Source organism: Muscardinus avellanarius (genome assembly GCF_963383645.1).
Source record: "Muscardinus avellanarius genome assembly, chromosome: 12".
Lineage (NCBI taxonomy): Eukaryota > Metazoa > Chordata > Mammalia > Rodentia > Gliridae > Muscardinus > Muscardinus avellanarius.
Window position 1 is genome coordinate 106213924 of NC_137798.1, and position 17670 is coordinate 106231593.

Consider the following 17670-nt stretch of genomic DNA (forward strand, 5'->3'; position numbering starts at 1 on the left):
AATTCTATCCAAGTTGCAAGAGAATGCACATTAGGGGTTGTAATCCCTCAAACTGGCTTGTAACAGGACGCAGGGCTCACTGTTGGGCTCATCATTTATCTCCAAAATCGAGGGAAATCCCCACCAAAGATGCTTACTCTTGTATGCCGCACAGACGCCTAAGGTCCAGCAACTCTGGGACCCTGGGTGTAACCCAGATACTAAAGGGATTAGTTTGCCTCACGAGACCTCATGTCCCTGAGCTTAAAACTAAGACAGAAGGGGATGGTCCTTAGACTTGTGGGTACTCTGTGGCGAGGACAGCCAGCCTACCAGCTTCTCCGTGCCTCCCAGTGCTGACAAGGGCAGAGGCTGGCTTAAGATGGCACCCTGCTTTAGAGCTCCCTCCACGCCTGGGTCCTTCCAGTCCACACTGGCCATCTGCGCCGGCTTCATCGAAGAGCCAGAATTCTGCTTTAATGTTGGCCAGTTTCCATCATTAGCTTAAAAAGAATATAGAATTCAGGTAAATTTTTTCTTGAATTTATTTGAACCAACCTGTCAGAAACAAAAGAACATCACTGAACCTCGCATTCTTAGGTGCACCTCTAACCAGTGGACAACCACACGAGCCCGCTGCTGTTATCTCGCTCGGATGCTCAGGGCTGCGCACAAGCCCCAGGGCAGCCTCGCGGGCAGCGACTCAGGGACCACGCCAAGGGCGGCTGCTGCAGACACAGGGCTGTGCCCTTGGAGTTCAGGGCGGGCCCATTACACCCACACCACAAAATGAAGTAAGAACTCACACTCACTTCTCAAGCACCTCATAAATACTACTAGACTCGGCAATAAAGAGTCACCCTTTGTTATTTTTAGCATTTACCTTATGATTGCATAGCAGGTTTGACCTGTACTACTTCCAAGAGTAAATGCAATTTCTCCCTTAATGTGAGAAAGTCCTTCCCTCGCAAACAGTCTGTGAGCACAGGAGCGCAGCAGAAGTCCCCAAGGATCTGGTAGCGGGAGTGGCCACCGTTCCACTGCAGTGATTAGAAAGCTCGTCATCAACCCAAGCTTCCGAGAAAGCCAATGAAAAGATGTGCTTCCGACAGAGCATTTTCCAAACTGAAAAAGGGCGCAGAGGCACTTCCTGGCCACACCGGCACACACCGGGGCCGGAATGTCATGGCCTCCGGGAGCTTGCTGTGTGTCCCGTCCCTCTTCCCCAGCATAGGTGCTGAGCTGCTTGGTTGTGGAGCCCTACCCCAGTCCACCAGCAGCCTGGGATGGACAGAAACCAGAACACACAGAGGAATTATTTGTTCTCACAACAACATCTGAGCCAAAGTAGCTGACGCAGAAAACAAAGAGCCAGCCAGCGTGGCAGCGTGCTTGTGATCCCAGCATTCGGGAGGCTGAGACCGGAGGACCGCAGCTCACAGCCAGCCTTAGCTACTTAGTGAGGCCCTCTGCAACCCAGTGAGACCCTGTTTAAAAAAAAAAAAAGAATTAAAAAATAGGGCTGGGGGTGTAGCTCGCAGTAGAATGCCCTCGGTTCCATCCCTAGTGCCACAAGAAACAAAACCATGAAGAGCAGGCTTCTAACCCCTGGGCAGGGTGAGCGGCAAGCCTCACACAGCTGCTCCCGGGCCACACTCTAACCCTCAGGGTTCTGTCTGAGAGGACGTGTGGACTCTGAAAACCTTGTCAAAGGTCCCGAGAAAAAAGCTCTGGGCTGATAGGGAAAAACAGAGCCTCCTTGGGCCCTAGGGGGAGGACAGGGACCAGGGGCCTGGATTTCCTGCGCTCTTTCTGGATTGTGGGGACTGTTGAGTGGCTTCTGAAAGCCCACAGCAGTGGGGAGTGCTATGGAAGTCAGCCATTGGGATGCTAAGAAATAACTTTGTCCTTTCTCAGGACAAGGTAGGCGGCTTAGAAGGAAGACCACTTATTTTTAGTATACTATATTTTTATCACAATACTTTCAATTACGATGGGAGATTCTTACTCTGGAGATAGAACTAAATGCTTCAGGGTGAACTCAGAAAATCATCTTAGCTTTTGGAAAACAAGCTGGGTGTGGTGGTATACCCGTCTGTAATCCTAGTGCTTGGGAGGCTGAGACAGGATGATTACAGGTTCAAGGCCAGCCTCAGCAACTTAGTGAGACTCTCAGGAACAGGAACCCTGTTTCAGAATAAAAAAATTAAAAGGGCAGGGGATGTAGCTCAGAAATAGAATGCCCTGGGTTCAGTTCCCAGTACCAAAAATAAGTAAATAAATAAAAGCAACAAATAAAAACAACAAAACGGAACCCTGGCTACGCCAGCACCTGCCACTTGGTGTCTAACCCTTTCTGCAAATGATGAGGCCTGTGGCCCTAGATCCACCTGTCTGTGGGGGAAAGGATGCCTGTGTCTGTGCAGTGTCTTTGCAAGTCCAGATGTGAACAGCCCTTTGTCAGTTTGGAAAACAAATGATTGTTGCTTCAGGCTGGCTTGAAGGAGATCGACAGTGCCCAGTAAGCCTGTGGCTGACATACAGTGTACACACGGGCTTGCAGAGTGCCGTGAGGGGCTGCAGCCAAGCCCGACGTCCAGGTCTGACACTGTCCATGTGCCGGTCACTCTGGGTCTGCTGTGGCCATCTGCGTGACACAGAACCAGGACAGCCAATGCAAGGGGTTAGAGTCCTCCCAGGGGAGTCACTCCAGCCCACATCTGAGATGCGGCCGAGCTCTGGCTGCGCGGGTTCCTGACACCAGGAGGAAGGGCTGAGGGGAGGCCTTTGTCAGTCTTCTGGCAACCTGGAGGCGGCACAGCGCACAGCCAGAGGCCCATCCTGCCCCAATCCCTGGGGACCATTCCGGCCTGGCAGTTCTAATGCTGAAGTAACCAGGGGAAACTGGCTATGCAAATTACCTACCCCTGAAACAGGACATCCATTCTTACCACAGAGAGGTGGGTCAACGACATAGCTGCTTAGCCAAGAGCGCTGCAAGTGCAGCTCGGGCCAACCACGGGCCCCAGGGGCTGCGGAGATGTAGCCGTGAAGGTCTGAGCCGGGCTCTGGCCATAAGGACTGGTGACGCCCTCTTGCTGGCTCAGGAGCCCGGAGCCCCTCAGTGAGAACGTCTCTATATGCACTAGGTACAAGCAAGGGACACAAATCTGCTGCCGATCTTGAAAACAGGACCCAAAATGCAGGCCCAACAGCAGCGTTGTTCTCCTAAGTGAAGGACTGCTTCAATGTGTCAGGGGATGGCTCCCTAAGGCTGCGTGTCACAGGGTAATCAGTCAACTCCAGGCGGAAAGTCTCCTTGTAAAGAAGCCCCAAACTTGAGCTGGGTGTAGTGGCGCAGGCCTCTGATCCCAGCGCTTAGGAGGCTGAGGCAAGAGGATCAGGTTGCTGTCAGCCTCAGTAACATGGCAAGACTCCAAGTGACCTAGTGAGACCCTGTTTCAAAAGCAAAACATGAAAAAAGGCTGAGGGAATGGCTCGGAGGTCGAATACCCTGGAAGTCCATCACCAGTACCACGTACAAACACACAAAAAAGCCCCAACTTTCTAATTTGGTAGTTTGGAAAACAATTAGACTCCCCATGCAGAACTCATGCTGGCGGCCAGATTCACACACAAAAGTGTGAGAGGGCTGGAGGGGCGGTCTGATCCACGAAGACCTTGCGGTGCAGGGACAGTAAAGAAAAGCGACAGAGCTGTTTCTGGCCCGCCTGGCCACAGCTGTGAGTCGAAAAGCAGAGGGCTGGAGTCCAGCCCCAGAGAGGCGCCCCCTACTGGCCACTGAGTGCCCTCAGGGCACACAGGCCTCCGTGAGAGGCGCCATTGTAATCTTTAGTTGTGGTGACACAGGACTCCTCAAACACTATCCCCAGAAGTCCAAGCACCACAGGGTAGACAGGCTGAGCGTGGTGGGGAGCGGGCACCAGGAGCAGAGGCCTTGCGCTGCCGCGCCCCTGCGGGCTTCCTCCGTTCATACGCGCCCCCTGAGCAAGGGGCTGGGCCACTCACCAGATTTAGACCTCCCGTGGGCAGCGCTTGAGGCGGTGGTGAGAGACTGGGGCTTCCCAGGATCCCCCTGCACAGGACAGCTGCCAGCACTGGGGACCTGCATGTAAGGCCCCACAGCAGCGACCCTGCCGGACGTGCTCAGGGGTGACTGCGGAGACGACGTGCCATTCACTCGGTTCAGCTGCAAGTCAGGAAGAAATGAGAGTCTTCTAAAGATTCTTCTAAATTCAAAGAACTACTAAGCCTAGGGAGAGATTGCAAACAAAGCCCTCGAAGCCCACGCTGCCTCTCAGAGCGTCCTCCAGGGTGGACGAGGCTGACAAGAGGACGCTCTTCTGCCACCAAACCATGAGGTGTCAGGCACTGCGTGTGCGCGTGGGGACTGCCTCCTTCGCGCTCACACCCAAAGGCAGAGTGCCAGCAGCTGTGCCCTGGGCCTTGCTCCCCTCAGCCCCTGTGCCGGAAGCCAAGGGCCAGCGCCACATCCAGCCAGGGACTCCAGGCACAGCGGCCCTGCTCTGCACAGGCGCTAGCACTACAGGCCCGGGGGGAAAGAGGGCAGCAAGGCTCGGACACCCTGCCTGGCCAAGTGCTGCTGAAGGGGTGGCAGGCCCCGGGATGTGGTTAGTATACAGATGTTACACAAAGAATGAGGTAGTCGGTAAAGCACCCTGGGTTCAATCCCCAGTGCTGCAAAAGGGAGAAAGAAAAATAAAGATGAAGACCTGGAGACAACCATGTTTCAGTTTAAAAGACCAGGTATAGACAGTGTGACTAATACATTCTAACAATCACATTTCCAATTAAAATTCTATACCTTTGTTTTGGAGAACAGAGTGGAAAAGACTGCCATACTTTCCTTTAAATATTCCTCTATTATTTTAATTTTTGTTCAATAAATATTTACTATATGTGAAGTTCAAAATAACTAATAAAGTTTGTTGGGGTTTTTTTCTTGGTACTGAAGATTAAACCCAGGGGCATTCTCAGCTATACCCCCAGCTCTTTCTAAGTTTTATTTTATTATTATTATTATTATTATTATTATTATTATTATTATTAATTTATTTATTTATTGGTGGTACTGGGGGTGGAACCCAGAGGCTTTCTACCTCCGGGCTATACTCCCAAACCCATTTTATATTTTATTTGGAAACAGGGTCTCACTAAGTTGCTGAGAGCCTCACTAAGTAGCTGAGGCTGGCTGCGAACCTGCACGATCCTCCTGTCTCAGCCTCCCAAGCGCGGGGATTACAAGCGTGCACCACCACACCCGGCTTTAAGTTTTATTTTAAAACAGGGTCTCACTAAGTGGTGGAGGGCTTCACTATGTTGCTGACGCTGGCCTTGAACCTGTGATTCCCCACCTCAGCCTCCCAAGTGATGGGATTACAGGCGTGCACCACCACATCTGGCTTCAAATAAAGATTTTTAAAAGTCAAATTTTTTAAAGCTGGGCATGGTGGCACACGCTTGTAATCCTAGTACTTGGGAGGTTGAGACAGGAGGATCACAGGCTCAAAGCCAGCCTCAGGAACTTAGCGATGCTCTCAGGAACCTAGTGAGACCATTTCCAAATTAGAAGTAAAGCCCGGTGTGGTGGCGCACGCGCGTAATCCCAGCACTCGGGAGGCGGAGACCCGATTGTGGTTCGTGAACAGCCTCAGCTACTTAGTGAGGCCCTTCACAACTCAGTGAGGCCCGGTGTCACCTAAATAATTAAAAATAGGGCTGGGAGTGCAGCTCGGAGGTAGAGTGCCCGAGTTCCATCCCCAGACCCACAAACAAACAAGAAGTCAAATCGGTCTTGGGTATAGCTTGGAGGCAGGGATCAATCCACAGTACAAAAAATAAAAATTAAGTCTAATTCTTTAATAGCATTTTGCTCAAGAGTTCCTAAAACTGTTTCAAATGGTTCCTTCCACTTCTGAGGTACTGGGGATTGAACCCTGAGCCGTACACCGGCTAGGCAAGCATTCTATCGCTATGTTACTTCCCAAATTTTCATTTTGAGACAATGTCCCACTAAATTTTCCACACTGGTCTCGAACTTGTGATCTTCCTCTCTCGGATTCCTGAGACTCTGAGACTACAGGTGTGTGCCCCACACCTTCCAAATGAGTTCTTTCTAAAAATCTGTAACAATGCCTGGGGAAGGTGGGGCAGATTCACTTACAGCAGGACATGTAGTCAGAGGTCAAGGAATCAGCCCAAAGTGAGAGCCTAAAATGGTAGAGGGTGGGCCTAACCAGGGGCTGCAACTTCAGAGCCAAGAGCGTCCCCAAGTACAGAAGGGAGAAGTCCCCCGGGGGGTGCGGCAGGAGCAGAGCCCAGGCCTGCAGGCTCTGCCCGCTCGCAAGGAGGCAGCGAGTCTGACAAGGTACCCTTCTGGAGCACTGTTGCGATGGGGGCTTATGGACGGTTTACGTTTTACCAGCTGTGGTGGAAGGGAGGAGTGGAGGCCATTTAGTGAAGGTGAGGGCTGCTGGGTTTATCTCAGACACTTTCTCTTCCACATGCCTGAATTTTCTTGCCATAAAGACGTTCACGCAGCTCGCCGATCCGCTTGTCCATCATGGCCACCTCCACGTTGCGCTTATTTAAAAGTTCTTTCTGCTGCTGGAGTTTGGAATTCTGTTCCTGGTTAAGCTGGTTACGAATCTGCAAAATAGAAAAAAAACTTCTAAGATTTGTTTTAATAAAGAAGTCAAATTTTCATTGCCTGGGAGATTTAAAAAATTTTAAAAATGGTGGCGCATGCTAGTAATCCCAGCATTCAGGAGGCTGAGACCGTAGGATCGCAGTTCGCCGACAGCCTCAGCTACTTAGTGAGGCCCTCTGCAACTCAGTGAGACCTGGTTTCAAAATAAAGAATAAAAAATAGGGCAGGGGGTGTAGCTCGGAGGTCGAGCGCCCCTGGGTTCCATCTCCAGACCCGCAAAAAACAAAAAAAAAAAAGAAAAAGAAAAAAAAAGGAAAAGAAAGAACAGCCTTGAGTTAAGACATGTTTTCACACACATACGCCTCTGGTTACACAGTCTGTGGATGGGGCACAGGTGCGGCCGGGAGAGAATTCTTATGGAAAGGAGCAAACGCATGAAACATTCCCTTGAAAGCACAGAAGGACCAGGGCCCAAGGTGACTACCGGAGGCCACACCTGGAGCCTGGGGCGGCCCTGCAGCCGCCTGCTAGAACCCAGAGCTGAGCATGCTCCACCGCAATGCCGCGCATGCCCGAGGCCACCAAAGGAGGCGCCTCACTATGGAGGCAGCAGCAAGCTCACAAAGATGGCCAAAACGGCCCAGTAAGGCCATCGAATCATTTCAGTGAGTTTCTACCAGCATTTTTTAAACAGTTAAATAGGAGACAACAGACAATATCAGAGTGCACTCTGTACCCATTAGGAGTTGGTAAGCTCTTCACACTTGTGCACGTGTGCACCAGACAGGAGGCAAAATGCACTTTTCTTTCCTTCGTGGTACTAGGGATTGAACCCAGGAGCATTATACCTTTGAGCTACACCCCAGCCCTTTTTATTTTTATGTTGAGAAATGGTCTTGCTAAGTTGCTGAGGCTGGCCCTCATCATGTAATCCTCCTGACTCCGTCTTTTAAGTAGCGGGGATTATAGGTGTGGGCCACTATGCCCTGCAAAATGTACTTTATTATTTTTTTATTTTTGGTGGTACTGGGGGTGGAACCCAGAGGTTTTCTACCTCCGGGCTATACTCCCAGACCTTTTTTATATTTTATTTGGAAACAGGGTCTCGCTAAGTTGCTGAGAGCCTCACTAAGTAGCTGAGGCTGACTTTGAACCCGTGCGATCCTCCTGTCTCAGCCTCCCAAACGCGGGTAAAATGTACTTTAAAAAACTGGATTACAAGCCGGGCATGGTAGCATACGCTTGTAATCTGAGTATGCAGGAGGCTGAGACTGGAGAATCATGGTTCGCAGACAACCTCAGCAACTTAGCGAGGCCCTTTTGCAGCTCTCTGAGACCTTGTTTCAAAATAAAGAATAAAAAATAGGGCTGAGGTACAATGCCCTTGGGTTCCATCCTCAGCACTGCAAACAAACAAACAATCTGGATTACAAACTGGGCATGTTGGCACATACATGTAATCCCAGTACTTGGGAAGTTGAAACAGGATGATTGCTGGTTTGAGGCCAGCCTCAACTTTGTGAGACCCTTAGCAACTAGGGATAGCCTTTTTCAAAATTAAAACAAAAACGCCGGGCGTGGTGGGCACGCTTGTCATCCCGCGCTTGGGGGGCAGAGACAGGAGGACCGCGCAGGTTCGAAGCCAGCCGCGCTCGCTGGCTTAGGAGACCCTGTTTCCAAATAAAAATGTAAAAATAGGTCTGGGAGTGTAGCCCGGAGGTAGAAGGCCTTCCAGGAATCCCAGTACCACCAAAAAAAATAAATAAAGAAAGAAAGAAAGAAAGAAAAGAAAAAGAGAACTTGTATTGTAGTCCAAAACCTTAGAAATAAATCACATATATTCATTATATCTCCCCCTAAAATCCTTAAAACTCTGGAATTTAGCAACTGCCTAAAATGTAAAAATGACGTGAAAGCGCTTACCAACCCCAGTGCTTTTACTCTAACAACCCTTAGAGCATAAAATGAGATCGCATTGTTTTTAGTACAAATAAAACCACAAAACTTGTCTCTGGCTTGAAAGTCACGGGCTGAACGATAACTTCTATAAAAGGGAAATCTGCTACGGACTAGTTTTTTTGTTTTATAAATTCATTGGTTGAACCCGTCTGCCACGTGGTAGTGTCCAGGGGTGGGAGGAGCTTCTGAAGGTGATAAGAAGAGGTCAGAGGGCAGGCCCCACAGTGGGTGGAAGGACGACCAGAGCTCACTCTCTGCCATGGAGACCACGCAGAAAGGTGCAGAGAGGCGGGCTCTCCACCAGGGCCTTGGCTGTCAGTACCTTGATCTTGGCTCTGTAGGCTTAAGAACTGTGAGAAAGCCATGTGTGGTGGGCATGCCTGTAATCCGCATTTGGGAGGCTCAGGAGGATTATGGTTCGCGGACAGCCTCAGCTACTTAGCGAGGCTCGTTGCAACTCAGTGAGACTCTGTCTCAAAATAAAGAATAAAAAATTGGGCTGGGGGTATAGCTCAGAGGTAGAATGTCCTTGAGTTCTATCCCCAGTACCTCAAAACAAAAAAACAAAAAACAAAAAAACATGTTAAGCCTGGCATGATAGCACACTCTTATAATACAATCTCAGTACTTGGGAGGCTGAGACAGGAGGATCACAGATTTGCACACAGCCTCAGCAAGTAGTGAGACTCTCATTAACCTAGCAGGACCCTGTTTCAAAATAAAAATTAAAAAATAGGGCTGGGGGAGGAGCCCATAGGTAGAACGTCCCTGGGTTCAATCCCCAATACCACACACAAGACAGAAATAACATGCGAGGCAGCTGAGCGTGGACGCATACGCCTGTGGTCCCAGTGCTCAGGAGGCTGAGACAGGAGGACACTCACTGGGCAGCAACCTCGTGAGGCTGGCCTCAAAGCAAACAACATAAAAAAGGGGGTCAGCTCGGGGAGAATGCCCCTGGGCTTAATCCCAGCACCACAAACCAACGAACATGCTACGTGAAGAAAGCCAGTTACGGCGGGCCATATCCAGCCGGGCGTGGTGGCGCACGCTTGTAATCCCAGCATTTGGGAGGCTGAGACAGGAGGATCGCGGTTCGCGGACAGCCTCAGCCACTTAGTGAGGCTCTCTGCAATTCAGTGAGACCCGGTTTCAAAATAAAGAATAAATAATAGGGCTGGTGATGTAGCTCAGAGGTAAAATGCTCCTGGGTTCCATTCCCAGTACTGGGGAAAAAATAAAGGCAAATCCAAAGAGACAGAGGTAGATGTGTGGCTGCCATACTCTGGAGGGACGGGTTGTGGGGTGAGGTCCCAGGAGTGGGGGCTTGTTTTGAGGCAGTGAAATGTTCTCAGATTGACTGTGGTAGGGGATGCACAACTTTGTGAAGACACTAACAACCACTAACCCGCACACCTTCAGGAGGTGAAATGTACACTGTGAGTTCATCTCTTTCATAAAAATATTTAAGATCACTTTATACTGAATATAGTGTGTTGCTGCTATTAAGCCAGAATCTATTACTTTGCTTCCAGCTCCTGACCCTATACTCAAAAGGAAGAAAGAGGAGACTGTGCAGCCCCAGCCCAGGCGAGCCACCTGTAGCTCCTGGTACAGCCGCTTCAACTCCACCGCCGCCGGGCCCGTCAGCTTGCCGCTGTGAGACTGGAAGCCGTTCAGCTTTCCTTTCTTCAAGTCTTCCAGCTGCTGACTAAGCTGATCAACTCTCAAAATTGCAGTCTGTACCTCCTGCTTCTTCTCCTGGAACATGACACTGAACCTTTCTATTTCGGCAGCTGTAATTACCCAACAGAAAAAAAAAAAAAAAAGAAAAAACAATCTTGTTGATACGCTGGCTTCTTCACTTCTGCGTACTCTACTCACTGTGGGACTGTTTGGTGCCAGACCTTGGGCGGAAGTGTACCTGTAATCTAACCACCCACAAGCCTTTGAAACAGGGCAACTATTACATCTGCGTTAATTACTGAATACTTTTCAGGGCAATCAACCCAAAAGCCAGTTTGGGCAAGCCACGTAGCAATCCCGGGCACCAGCAGGACGAAAGGCCTCTGAAGGGCTTGCTCATCCGTGTGACCTCAAGCAGGTACTACAGGATGGAAAGCAGGACTGCCCAGAGACAAAACCAGATGCTGTGAGCGTTATCTGCGTGGACGTGGCACCGGGGGCAGACCCAGGACTGTTCTACCTTCAAGCTACACCCCCAGCTCTATTTTAGTTTTTATTTTGAAACAGGGTCTCACAGGTTGCTGAGAGCTTTGTTAAGTTGGAGAGGCTGGCCTCAAACCTGCAATCTTCCTGTCTAAACCTCGCAAATACTGAGGTTACAGGCATCGGCTTATTCTAAAGTGCACATAAAATTTAGCTGATGAATCAGAGGCTCATAATGGCTGAGCCACAGAGTGGCCCACCCCAACCCAAAGGCTGCTGTCACCATCGTAACAAAAGGGTCCGTTCACTACACAGCAGCCAGACTTGTAATGCCAGCACTGGAGGCCACGACTGGAAGACTGCAGGTTTGAAGTCAGCCTCAGCGATTTATGGAGATCCTGTTTCCAAATAAAAACCAAACAGGTTTGAGGATGTAGACTGGAGGTAGAAGGCCTGAGTTCCATCCCCAGTACCAAAAAAAAAAACCAAAAAACCTACAATATATTGTTCCCCATAAATGTATATGCATAACTAATACGTGTTAATCAAAATACTAAAAAAGTTTAGCCGGGCGTGGTGGCACACACTTGTAATCCCAGCATTTGGGAGGCTGAGACCAGAGGGTCGTGGTTCGCGGACAGCCTCAGCTCCTTAGTGAGGCCCTCTGCAACTCAGTGAGACCCTGTTTCAAAATAAAGAATAAAAAACAGGGCAGGGGGTGTAGCTTGGAGGTTGAATGCGGCTGGGTTCCAGACCCGCAAACAAACAAAAAAACACTAACCAGTTTGAGATGGAAATGCTAGCTATCCTGATATGATCACTATACACTGCGTACATGCAATTAAATTACCACAAAACACCCCAAAAACATGTCCAATTAAAATTATATTTTAAAAAGACCTAGAAATTAATGTTAGTACAATACTATTAACTTGGACACAACTTAATTTGAATTTCACATAAACTTTTTTTTCGGGAGGGGGTTGAGAAAAAAATCACCAATCCTAACCAACCCAATCTCGTACGCGCAGAAATCAGGGCAGAGCCGTAGTGTGCTCGCCAGAGCTGCACCCTCTGTGAACTGGGACCACACTGCCGGGCGGCTGCAGTCTGGCCGCGCCGAGGTCCGGGCGTGCGGACACAGTGGCCGCGCTACGTACACAGATTGCCGTTCACAATTTTGCTGTAGTCGACTTGTCCTCTCATGGCACGAATTTTCTTTAGCTTGTTTTCCTGGGCTTCAACTCGTTCTTTCAGTTTCTGAAGCTTTTCATTTTCAGAAATAGACTGCTGCTGGCGGCGTTCCTGTTGCTTTAGAAAATGTAAACGTTGTTCCTGATAAAGAAGGAAAAATTTTAATTTTGAAAACGGAAATTTATGATTGTCATTACATACTATATTACAAAAAATAAATGTATTCAAAAGTATTATCTACTTAGTGAATATTAAAAGAACTGCTAGAGGATCTTTTTCTCTTTTGTTGTGGTGCTGGGGACTGAAACAAGGGGCCTTCCACCTAAACTACACCACAACTCTACTTTTATTTTTTATTTGGAAACAGGTCTCACTAAATTGCTGAGGCTAGGTTTGAACTTGAGATCCTCTTGTCTCAGCCTCCCAGGCATGTGCCATCACTCCCAGTTTACACCAAGCCACACAAAACTGAAATTACTGGGCATACAGATGTGAGAGATGGAGAGAGAGAGAGAGAGAGAGAGAGAGGGAGGGAGGGAGGGAGGGAGGGAGGGAGAGAGAGGGGAGAGGGGAGAGAGGAGAGGGGAGAGAGGAGAGGGGAGAGAGGAGAGGGGAGAGAGAGATTGTGTGTGTGTGTGTGTGTGTCTTACTGGAGATGGAACCCGGGGCATTCTACCTCCAAGTTATACCCCCAGCCCTATTTTATTCTTTCTTCCTCTATTTCTTTCTTTCTATTTAGTTTTTGTGGTGCTGGGGGTGGAACCCAGGGACTTTTCTAGCTCTGGGCTATACTCCCAGACCTATTTTATACTTTTATTTGGAAACAGGGTCTCACTAAGTTGCTGAGAGCCTCACTAAGTAGCTGAGGCTGGCTTTGAACCTGTACGATCCTCCTGTCTCAGCCTCCCAAGCACTGGGATTACAAGCATGCGCCACCATGCCCGGCTTATTCTTTTATTTTGAAACAGGGTCTCACTAAGTGGCAGAGGGCCTTACTAAATTGCTGAGGCTGGATTGTAAGTTGTGCCACGGCCGAGTGGGATTTTTGAAGAGGATCTCAGTTTGCAGACAGACTTATCTACTTAGTGAGGCCCTCTGCAACTCAGTGAGACCCGGTTTCAAAATAAAGAATAAAAAATAGGGCAGGGGGTGTAGCTCGGAGGTTGAATGCCCCTGGGTTCCATCCTCAGACCTGCAAAAAAAAAAAAAAAAAAAAAAAAAAAGTAGGCCGGGCGTGGTGGCGCACGCTTGTAATCCCCGCGCTTGGGAGGCGGAGACAGGAGGATCGCGCAGGTTTGAAGCCAGCCATGCTGGCTTAGGAGACCCTGTTTCCAAATAAAAAATATATAAAAAAAAGTATGTTTGGGAGTGTATCCCAGAAGTAGAAGGGCTTCCAGGAACCCCAGGACCACCAAAAAAAAAAAAAAAAGTAGAACTGGGGGTGTCACTCATAGGTAGAATGCCCGAGTTCTATCCTCAGTACTGCAAAAGAAAAAAAAAGAAGAAAATATACCTAAATGAGTAGAAGTGTTAATTTGCAATTTGCATCCCTGAAAATATTTATAAATTTTTGTTTGTCTGGATACTTGGGTTTCAATCCAGGGCAAGCATTCTACAATTTAGCTATACCCCAGCCCTTTTTATTTCATCTCAGTAAAAATCGAGGTTGTAATGTTAAAGGTTCTCTTTAAAGCAATTTTTCAACATTTTAAGACCATTTGCAACATAAATTATTTCCAGGAAGCATGGTGATAGGCCTGATTTTAATCACAATATGATGAAATTATGGTGTAGAAAACTCCAAATCCTGCTCAGTAGTTTCAATCACAAAATGTTAAACTGTGAGGAATGAGCATGTCCTATGACCTGCACAGCGTAAACCAGACAAGTGCAGCCAAGCACGGTGAACCAGGAAGCTGTAACAGGCCACCCTCCAGAGTCTGAGCTGGCTTATCACAAACTACTGCGCTCCTCTAGGACAGCCCTCCAACCTCTCAGAAGATAGCACACCCCGAGGAAAATGGAGGTGACCGCAGAAAGCACCCCTTCTTTCTAAATTTTATCGACCATTTGGGTAGGGCCAACTATTCCCTGCCCTGGGGTGTCAAGATGCCCTCCCCCCTGTGCTGCAGGTGCATGCATCACCTCAGAAGAGATCATGCATCGTGCAGAGAGAAAGACACGGCACCAGCAGTCCTGCAGTCCTGCTGGTGGGCGTCACCCACGCAGAGCGGCTATGCCATGTGAAAGGACTGCTGAAGGGCACACACTTGGACGAGCCGCCTCGTCTCCACGTGCGCAGCTCACCTTGGCGACCAGCATCTGCTGCTGGGTTTCAATTTGCTGCTGCTGCCTCGCCGCCATGTCTTGGAGCTCAGACAGCGTAAGTTCAACACGGGAATTCCCCACCTGCAGAGAACAAGCAGCACTCGTGAGACGCACTCACCGACCTACTCAGCTTTCTCTACTGCCAGTCACACATCTCTGGATTTTACATAGGTTCCCTAGAAGATGAGAGAACAAAAATTTGTTTTGTTTCTTATAAGAAATTTTCCTTAAGCCAGGATTGGTGGTGCACACTTATAATCCCAGCATTTGGGAGGCTGAGACAGAAGGATTGCAGTTCGCAAACAGCCTCAGCTATTCAGTAAGTTTGTAATCCCCGCGCTTGGGAGGCGAGACAGGAGCATCGCGCAGGTTTGAAGCCAGCCTCGCTGGCATAAGAGACCTTGTTTCCAAATTTTAAAAAAATATATAAATAGGTCTGGGAGTGTAGCCCGGAGGTAGAAGGGTTTTTGGGAACCCCAGTACCACACACACACAAAAAAAAAAGAATAAAAAATAGGGTTGGGGGTGTAGAGCTCAGAGGTAGAATGTCCCTGGGTTCCATTCCCAGTACCACACACACACACAAAAACACCGAACTTTTCCTAATTGTTGATTACTTACTTTTTAAATATAAATATCAGGTTTAAAATTTTTTTTTTTTGGTGGTACTGGGGTTCCTGGAAGCCCTTCTACCTCCAGGCTATACTCCCAGACCTATTTTATAATTTTTTTATTTGGAAACAGGGTCTCTTAAACCAGCGAGGCTGGCTCCAAACCAGCGCGATCCTCCTGTCTCCACTTCCAAGTGCGCGTCACCACGCCTGGCCTTCAGGTTTTAAATTTAAATTAAAAAAAAAAAAAAATATATATATATATATATATATATATTTTTTTTTTTTTTGCAGGTCTGGGGATGGAACCCAGGGGCATTCGACCTCAGAGCTACAGCCCCTGCCCTATTTTTTATTCTTTATTTTGAAACCGGGTCTTACTGAGTTGCAGAGGGCCTCACTAAGTAGCTGAGGCTGTCCGCGAACCGCGACCCTCTGGTCTCAGCCTCCCGAATGCTGGGATTATAAAAATTCACCACGCCCAGCTGAATTTTTTAAAATAAATTTTCTGCCAGGCATGGTGGCGCACGCTTGTAATCCCAGCATTTGGAGGCTGAGATAGGAGGATCCGGGTTCTCAGCCAGTCTCGGCTACTTAGTAATGCCCTCCAGAACTTAGTGAGATCCCATTTCAAAATAAAAAATTAAAAATAAGGTCGGGGGTGTGGCTCAGAGGTAAACGTCCCTGGGTTCAATCCCCAGTTCCTAAAAGAATCCCTTTCTACTGCCTCACGCCGGCTCCATTAAGCCCTTCTTATCCACTCTTGCTGGTGTTTTATAAAATGATATAAATGATACTCCTCTGTTTAAACCAGGGACTTTCCCCTGTGCGTGGTACTCGGGATCGAAGCCGAGCACGTTCTCTCCCTGAGTTACTCCTGGCCGCCTTTCATTTTCATCTTAAGACAAAGTCTCGCTAAGTTACTGTGAGCTAACCTCACACCTGTGATCCTCCTGTCCCAACCTCCAAGTACTGGGACAACAGGCATGCGGCCAGACTGGGGGTTTAATAAGTACATCTGAGTACACGGGATTGTCAGTCTTTAGAGGCAGACAACCAGAAGGTACATATGCAGGTGATTCTCAAGGACAAATGTCATCTCACTGTCACAGATCCCAATACACAAAATACAAATACTTCATTTAAAAATCTCTAAGTGGGCTGGGGGTGCACATCTGCAAGAGACAAGAGGATTATAAGTTCAAGGACAGCCTCAGCAATTTAGACTCTGTTTCCAAACAAAATATAAAATAGGGCTGGGTGTGCAGCTTTGAGGTAGAACGCCCCTGTGATTAATCCCCACACCACGAAACAAAACAAAAACCTACGTACATTATGCTTCGTGTGCCTGAGAACAATCCAGTGGGCAGGCGCCCTGACCCCACTTCACAGCTCACGGGAAGCAGCGAGGAGACACAGCGCCATGTTCCTGACACTTCACATAGCACGCTGCGTGCGCCAGGCCTGTCTCACATAGCAGGCCATCTCATCACGCAGCAGAGCTCCATTCTTTTTTTTTTTTTTGGTGGTACTGGGGGTGGAACCCAGAGGCTTCTACCTCCAGGCTATACTCCCAGACCCTTTTTTTTTTTTTTTTTTTTTTTGGAAACAGGGTCTCACTAAGTTGCTGGGAGCCTCACTAAGTAGCTGAGGCTGGCTTCGAACCCGTGCGATCCTCCAGTCTCAGCCTCCCAAGTGCGGGGATTACAAGCGTGCGCCACCACGCCCGGCTGGCAGAGCTCCATTCTAACGACCATCTTCCTCTATCCCTTCAGCCAGTCACCCCCATACACGCGCCTGCAACTCCTAGGTTCACACACCCTCGGGCCCCTTTACTTTCCACCACCTAAACCTCTGCGAATCTTAGTGGTCCTTTCTAGTCCTTGTCCCTCTGGCTCCACGTCTTCTCAAACATCATGGTATTATTGGTTCTAGAAAAATAGAATCAGGATTTGTTCGACAGTCTTACCTGGAGCCCCAAAGCTCCTGAGGGAGAAGGTGGAGCAAGGCTCTTTTCAAAACTAGGCATGTTACATTGCCAGGCCACAGAAACTTCCATTTGAAAAGCAAGTTGTTCATTCTGTCCACACGAGCCTGTCCCCACAGTCCCAACGACTGCGGGACTGCTCCTCCGTGAGCACGGATCCACGGTGACTCACTTCCACCTGTGAGGCTCCTCGGCCCCCACAGCAAAGGCACACCTTCCTTTCTCGTAATGTTCATGGCCCTCTCATCCTCCACCGGGGCTAAAGAGCCCTGAGGCTGGCTGGCAGGAAATAGTTGGCCCTACCCAAATGGTCGATAAAATTTGGAAAGAAGGGGTGCTTCCTGCGGAATAGGTTATTTAAAAAATACACATTTAGCCGGGCGTAGTGGCGCACGCTTGTAATCCCAGCATTTGGGAGGCTGAGACAGGAGGATCTCAGTTCGAGGACAGCCTCAGCTACTTAGTGAGGCCCTCTGCAACTCAGCGAGACCCTGTTTCCAAATAAAGAATAAAAAATAGGGCTGGGAGGTATAGCTCGAAGGTAGAATGTCCCTGGGTTCCACCCCCAGACCTGCAAAAAAAAAGAAAAAGAAGAAGAAAAAACTACACATTTACACTCTTTGTATGTGCTACATGTGTTTTTCTTTTCTCTTGTGGTACTGGGGATGGAACCCAGGGGCATTCTACCTTCATCTACAACCCCAGCACTATTTTTTTTTTTTTATTCTTTGTTTTGAAACAGGGTCTCCTGG

At 48.6% G+C, this 17670-nt stretch overlaps 1 protein-coding gene across 1 annotated transcript in view; it reads right to left on the bottom strand.

The window, feature by feature from the left end:
• Positions 1-17670, bottom strand: part of PPP1R13B (protein phosphatase 1 regulatory subunit 13B) — a gene marked incomplete at both ends in the record, with an annotated part of 57485 nt that overhangs the window by 10702 nt on the left and 29113 nt on the right. Inside the window, 6 exons of the mRNA XM_080708137.1 lie at positions 313-482; positions 4009-4189; positions 6529-6669; positions 10229-10425; positions 11959-12133; positions 14300-14401. Of these exons, the coding sequence (XP_080564263.1) occupies positions 313-482; positions 4009-4189; positions 6529-6669; positions 10229-10425; positions 11959-12133; positions 14300-14401 (966 nt within the window). The remainder of the gene's footprint in view (positions 1-312; positions 483-4008; positions 4190-6528; positions 6670-10228; positions 10426-11958; positions 12134-14299; positions 14402-17670) is intronic.